General features: G+C 36.4%; 1 protein-coding gene across 1 annotated transcript; it reads right to left on the reverse strand.

The window, feature by feature from the left end:
• Positions 1 to 6,840: 6,840 nt before the first annotated feature.
• Positions 6,841 to 7,269, reverse strand: LOC145689812 (uncharacterized). Its single transcript, XM_081764020.1, has one exon. It carries the CDS (start codon positions 7,267 to 7,269, stop codon positions 6,841 to 6,843), a length of 429 nt encoding a protein of 142 aa, XP_081620146.1.
• Between the last annotated feature and the right edge of the window lie 345 nt (positions 7,270 to 7,614).

The raw sequence follows: 7,614 nt of genomic DNA on the forward strand, positions 1-7,614 counted from the left end.
GAAACTTTAGTCTGTCAGATAATTACGCGAAGAATATCCCGAGGGAAATTCACTCCGTACAGTTCACAGGTATTAGGAGCACTCACAAATACGTAAAATTGAAGGAACAGAAAATAATGTATATTTGAGATGAACATACAATTCACACTTCACGTGAAGTTCCAATATGGAAAATCAATCAATATTTTCAGTTGAAATTACTGAAAAAAACATAAAATTGCTATTTAAAACTCCAAGTGTAAACCTGCGCTTGGAGCGATTCTGTTTCTAATATCAGAACGCGTTATTTCGTAACATGCCTGCGTGGCCAAGCGGGTTTAGCAATGCTATTGAAATTCTAGAACCGAAGGGTGGCAGTTCGAGCCTGAGTCCGGAATGCTTTTTTTTTCAATATAGTGAAATATTTTTTTAAAATATAAATGTCTAGTTTGAAGTGCTTAAAAACACAAGACCAGATGAACAATCACTTTTCAAAGCTCAGTCACATTTATTCACTATGTTTATCAATTAGGCTATATACGAAGACACTAAAATGTGGAACGTTAACGATCCTTATTAACGTTAATACCACATCCGTTATAATGAGAACAGATTTGTGATCTGAATACCAACCTTAAACCATACGTCCAAAATGAAAATTATTCATGTTCTTGATACCTATTGCAACACTCAGTTGTAATATAGAGAGTGAGAGTGCGAAAGAGAGAGAGAAAATACTGTATACAGGGTGCGGAAAAATTCCCGGAACGGTCCAATATCTCGCGAAGTATAAATATCACCAAAACAAAACTAACACATGTTAAATAGTTTTAAAGAAGCTATCCAATGATAGAAAAGGCAATCACCTATCCCTACCTCCTTGGGGACTACGGGGGATAACTTTAAAATTTTAAATGGGAACCCCTATTAATTATTTCATATTTGGATTCTCCAAAAAAAGTGATAGTGGTTTGATCAAAAATTGAAAACAGTGTGTGCGAAGATGAAGTTACATGGAATACAATATCGATAATTGTTTTGCAAAGTAGCTTTATGAAGTAGTTCTTAGTAGTAGGGTTATTTACAACAAAAATAAGCCATTTTTGTCACCATTTGTATTTGCAAATTAATAAATATGGACAAATGCATTATTTTACGGAAGTTAAAATGTATGAATTCGTTATGTGGGTAAAAAAATCACATAAAAAATTTACTCTGCGTGGGAATCGAACTCACGACCTTTCATGCCGCAGTCCCGTAAGCTAACTGCATGGCCCAGAGCTCGACACTGAGAGGCCACATTTTCATAAAGATTTGCCGCCTCCATTTTTTATGTGTCGATTCAAGTGCTATCCGTGAAGGCACTGATTTCAATTTTGGGTCAAATCACGGTTACTTATTCTGAAGAATCCAAATGTGCAACAAAATATGGGGATTTCCATTTAAAATTTTAAAGTTACCCCCCGTGTGGGAATGGAGGGTTGCGTTTGGTATCATTGGATAGATTTTTCAAAACTGTTTAACACGTGTTATTTTTGTTTTGCTGATCTGTATATTTCGCGAGATATTGGACCGTTCCGGGACTTTCCCCGCACCCTGTATAAGATTGTATTTTTAATTAAAACAGTTAGTGTAAATCATAATCTGGATTTTTTATAAAGTAAATTAAACAATCATATAGAAAATGTATACAGTTTAAAATTGAATTAAATTGCAATTCCAGAATCTGTAACATTATACATTTCTTATTTATTTACATCGAATGTTAACTTATTGTATAGTTTATAGCATGAGTATCAGCTGATATGTAACACAAAATTATCTATAAATTGAATTTAAATAGGAAATGATATAGTTGCTATAAGAACAAGTTTATGAAAATGAACTGTATAATAATGGGTGTATTTGAAACAGAGTTTGCGTAATGAAGTAAATATTTACACCGCCAGCTTTGCAATACTGTGCGGTTTAAATTGTCAATCTCACCAATTTTACTTATTTCGCTTGAATGTTTATGGAATTGAGTATAGCATTATGAAACATTCAACAACTGATCTAGTAGTGAAACATATTTAATAAGATTACCGCACATTACGGTAGATTCCGAGATCGCTCCCAGCTTTGCGAGCACTTGATAATATTTTATTATTATATTAGATAAAATATTATGTGGAAGAGCTAAATTAAATTAGAAAATGAAATGAAATATTTAACATCCCACTATTACGCCCTTTAGGCGGGAAGGTTCTAGATTGCTGGTCCTCACATAAAGGAGAATTTGGATTAGTAACCAGTTTGGTTCTTTTCTTTATCAAATCTCAATACACAATTCATATAGTAATGTCGAGCAAGCGATAGCGAGTGAAGGCAGGTTAACCAGGTTGATTGCTTTCTTCATCACCACTCAATTGGTATACGGACCAGTATTCTAGAATCCTGCTATTTTAGGCTAAGGGAGAAGATAATTAAAGTAAGAAAAATTATATAACAATTGGTGGAATGAGAAAGTGGAAGGAAAAGGACATGCTTTGCGAAAAGTCACGGACATAATGTTGTCCACCACAAGCTTACTTGGACGGAATAAAACCAGAGACCGCATACACCAAAGGTAAGCGCTCTACCAGTGAACCATCGCGCTCCATAAATTAAATAAGAAAGATAAGTAGTAGGCATTTTATAATTGAATATTGTATGTAAGAAACTTATTGTCCATAAAGATTTTTTCTCTTCAAGCTTTTCTAATTGATGTTGCAAATTGTCCAATGCTTTGCAATGCGGGTCAAAGGAATAAATGCATTTTTTCGGGATAGTATCGTCTGCCCCTTGCTGCTATTGGTGGTATAAAAGTAGTGTTGAGTTGATTTTTAGTTTCTTGTTCCTATTGTTATGTGAATATAGACTAGACCAAAATTTTTTACTGGTGTCCATTTCAGGATCACTCGGTAGCATGTTTTTAGTGGAGGAATGTTACGTGAATATAGATTACACCAAGTCACAAATATTTTGACAAAGATATACATTTTTATTACACAAATAGTTTTTGCTTTTCCTTTTACTGCAAATGTTTGTTTCTAATAGTGATTTTTATTCTTATTGTATCCGTGAATACACATTCAAGACTTTTTTTTTTAAAAAAAATGTTGTTTAATAAGGCACTGAAAATTGTTGGATTTTGTAACACTCTAACACTTAAAAACATAATACTGAGTGATCCTGAAATGGACACCAATAATTAATTTCGGTCTAGTCCATATTCACGTTACACTTTCAACAGCGAGGCTATATGAAACGTGGGCTTACTAATTAACGTGGAATAAAAATAAAAAGTCTAGTGGCTAGCGCGAAATCAATAAGGAAAATCAAAGATAGCAACCAGGGCCTAGAGTTGAACGGTATTCACCAGGTAATGGCATATGCTGATGATGTAAATTTAATAGGGGATGATAGGAGAACAATAGAAAGAAATGCAGAGATCTTATTAAACGCTTGCAGGGACATGGGTTTAGATGTAAATGCAGATAAAACTAAATACATGGAAGTCCGTCGGGACCGGAATACAGCAAATTATGGATGCGTTAAAATATTAAATAATACTTTTGATAAAGTGGATAGTTTCAAATATCTAGGATCAATATTAAAAGAGGAAAATCATATTCACGAAGAAATTAAATTTCGACTAAAAGCAGGGAATTCGTGTTACTATTCCGTTCAAAATCTCTTGTCGTCGCGAATTCTGTCGAGGAATTTGAAGCTTAAAATATACAAAACGGTAATTATGCCTGTTGTTCTGTATGGCTGCGAAACTTGGTCACTTACTCTGAGGGAAGAACATAGACTGAAAGTATTTGAGAACAAGATCCTGAGAAGAATATTCGGAACCAAGAGGAACGGGAATGGGGAATGGCGGAAACTTCATAACGAGGAACTACATAATTTATATGGTCTACCCAACATTGTTAGGGTCGTTAAGTCTAGGAGGCTTAGGTGGGCGGGCCATGTAGCTAGGATGGAAGAAAGTAGAAACGCTTTCAAAGTCTTGACTGGGAGACCAATAAGAAAAAGACCATTAAGAAGACCTAGGCGCAGATGGGAGGACAATATTAAGATGGATCTCGCAGAGATTGGAATACCAAGTAGAAACTGGATGCAGTTAACTAAGGATAGAAGTCAGTGGAGAGCTTTTGTGAACGCGGCATTGAACCTCCGGGTTTCATAGGCCATAGAGTTAGTTAGTTGCTAGCGCGAGTGTTTTTGGTTCTTGTAGTCTCGGGTTCGATTCCCGGTAAGGGTCGATTAAGGTTAAATTTTCAGGTAAGTATATGGGAAAAGCGTTAAAAAATATAATTGCAAAAGTCTGATGCCAGTGTTTTGTAAGCTATTGACAACATAATAGAAAGACAGGAAAGAAATTCTCTTGAGAACTGAAAGTGAACAATGTTTTAGCATTTATGCGTAATTTGCTACTAGCGTGACACATTAAATTGAATATAATATAAATATTAGACACAAAATTCGCTACTTCACTGTTGATAACATGGTAAATGCTAGGTATTGTTAAACATTAAACGTAACACCTCAATTTTATATCAATAAATAACTTAAATAAATAAATAACAATACAGAACAATACTATTAACCTATATTTGCATAGTATATAAATTAAAAACACGTTTTTTATCATAACGAAAAATGGCTGAACCGTTTGAAATGAATGTTATTAACATAGTTAACACCTACCTCGGACTGAGTTGTTGTCACGCCATTTTTATTGAAATGCGTATCCAAACAGAAGAGAGGGGGTTAAAATGTATGCCAAAAATAGAATCTCTCACGTTTGTGAGATGAAATATGATACATAAATTCCTTATTAAAACGAGTGTGCACGTGTCCGACCGTGTTTAGAAATTTCGGTACTAAATGGAGAAGAGGGGCAATTTGTATCGTTTTTGCTCAATATTTAAGAATGATGACATCGAGATTGTGTTTTGTCTTCACAGCAAAACGGATGAAGCACTTGAAATTATCTTTTAAATATACGGTATTTAGCATTTGGTCCAGTCGGATTCATTAACACATATGTCGTAAGAGGAACAGATGGATATAAACACCTTATTTTAAAATATGTGATCCCATCTTCCGTTGTCCTTAAAAATCCACTTTTGAGGGGGAAATGGGGCAAGTTCCAAATAAGGCGTTCAATATGTAAAGTGACGTCGTTTTTGTCTGTCCGATCATCACGGGAAATCAAATCAGCCGTTTGAAATAAATATTTGAATACATTTAGTACTTGGAAGAAAATGGTTAGCTGACGTTCACTAGAAACTTGACAAAACTTCGATACAAATTAGAGGATAGTCAGCTATGCCTAAATCTAATTTTGTAGGTGGAAGTGAAAACGACGAACGAAGTAACAGCGGATTAAACATTTAGCATTAGAAATCATTGAAAAACAGAATGTGATGCGCGAATACGAGAAATAAAGAAAAGAAAAAACGTAACGTTGCCGACGATAACACACTGGATGGTGCTTATGGAAAGACCCATAAACGCTATTCATTAGCTCATTCTTCACGGTTTGGATTGCAAGAAATAAAATTATTTATTCGTGCTAATACGCCTCTCAAAACGAAATGTTATATTTCTGCAAAATTTGTTTTTCTCACATGACTGGATAATTGTTTAAAAAAATCTATTGTGCTGAAGAAAACGAAACCATATGACAAGCTGTATTTGATCTGAAGACCCCATGATCTTTACTACATGTTGTTATTCATTACATCAGCGAGACGTTGTTTGCAATGACACTGATACATTGAGTGGTTTGTTCGAGAAACTTGCTTGTCTCGATTTTGTTTACTCTTTAGGTTTTTCGTAGAATACATGAAAAAGAAATACATTTTTCGCTTAGATATCCAGGAATCCTGTTTTAACTTATCAGAAAACAGCAATCTACTGGTGAAATGATATGGGGTAATGTGTAGCATTTTGTTTTCACGCCATCGATAGCAGCAAGGGGCACATGAATTACATAAAAAGGGAGTGTGTTGTTATGAACTACTAATATATTTTTCAAAAAAATCTACGTGTTACTTCGTAGCTCAGGGGATAAGTGAGAGATTACAATACACAAGTTCGCACGATCGAGTCTTGTCCACTGCTATTATGTTTTTTTTTTCATTTTCATTGTTTAACAGTGAAAGTGACGTAGATACATTTTCATTGGCATTCAAAAAAAGAATGGAAGGGAATACGTAGCCCTGAAACGGGCTGATTATATATAAGTGTCTAATAGGAGGTCCAATGACCTTCTACATCGATGACTGCCTGGAGCCTTCTGGGCATGCTTTCGGTAAGACTGCGGAGAAAGCGTTCACTACGGGAGACTTCCTTCCAGCTGTTTTCAACGATTTCCCATAGTTGATTTTTTGTGGGTGGAGGCGGGTTAGGCCAATTCTCCTTCATCATCCTTTTGACCTCTGCCCATACTGTCTCAATTATATTCATATCGGCTCCACGCGGTGGCCAATCTAGGACCTCTAAATCAGCCTGCCGCGAGAGCCAATTCTGAACTAATTGACACATATGAACCGGAGACCTGTCGTGCTGAAACTGGATTACTCCATCGGGGTAGATAAAACGCACAGATAGCAACACAACATCCCGAAGGATATGTAAATATTGCTCACCTGTAAGACGCCCCTCTACCCTATGGAGTACTCCAAGACACTGTGATGTCATGAAACCCCAAACAGATACAGATACGCGTCCACAGTGACGTTTGTGGAAAACGTATTTGGGATCATGCCTGGAGCCTCTCGGACGATACACGACTACTGGGCCATTATTTGAGGAAGAAAATGTTCATTCATCTGTGAAGACAACATTTCTCCAATCACGGTTCACATTTTCTTCCGCAAATTGAAGCCGTCGTCTTATATGCTCTTCCGAGAGGAATTCTTTCACCGCAGCACGACAGGCGTGAAGATTAGCTTCCCTAAGACGCCGTACAGCAGTATCTCGAGAGCCTGGAAAATCTAATGCGTGCCGAAGTTGTCTGGCGGTCATGTTGGGATTAAGTCGCGCAGCAGCAACAAGCTGAGCATCCTGCTCAGGTGTCGTCACACGACGCCTACCACTACCTCGGCGCCGCATAGTTTCTCCAGTCTCTCGAAAACGCTTTATCAACTTGTGTGCTGTTCTTGGTAAAACTCCACACCTTTCAGCGGCTTGTGAAGCGCAATAGCCTTCTTGCACTAAAGCAAGAACACGCTCTTTTCTATTCTCAGCCATTTCTGACTTCTACCCTTTTCAAGAGTTGCACGTTGAATGAGCACCCCTTTTAGTTGAAGCTATTAAGCGACATGCGCAGTTGGTTACTCCAAGAGCTAGTAAGATAATAGTTCTTATTTGCTAAGAGGCAGAAAACACGTTATTTCGATATATGTTGTTTGACTACAAGGGAGCACTTCACAACTGATTACTGAGTGATAAGATCTGTGGTATTCTGTTTAACTTTCCTTTAGGCAATTTTAAACGTAATAGACAATATTTTTCTGACCTTGTCAGTGCCTGAGGCAGAAGACCAAATCAATGAAAATGTTTTCAACAATAACATTTTCGATTTATGTTTATCTC

Source organism: Thermobia domestica, chromosome 7, assembly GCF_964235325.1.
Source record: "Thermobia domestica chromosome 7, izTheDome1.hap1.1, whole genome shotgun sequence".
NCBI classification, from domain to species: domain Eukaryota; kingdom Metazoa; phylum Arthropoda; class Insecta; order Zygentoma; family Lepismatidae; genus Thermobia; species Thermobia domestica.

What these genes read in the sequence shown, in the direction of transcription:
- LOC145689812 (XM_081764020.1), bottom strand. Translation starts at nt 7,269, where the DNA reads ATGGCTGAGAATAGAAAAGAGCGTGTTCTTGCTTTAGTGCAAGAAGGC.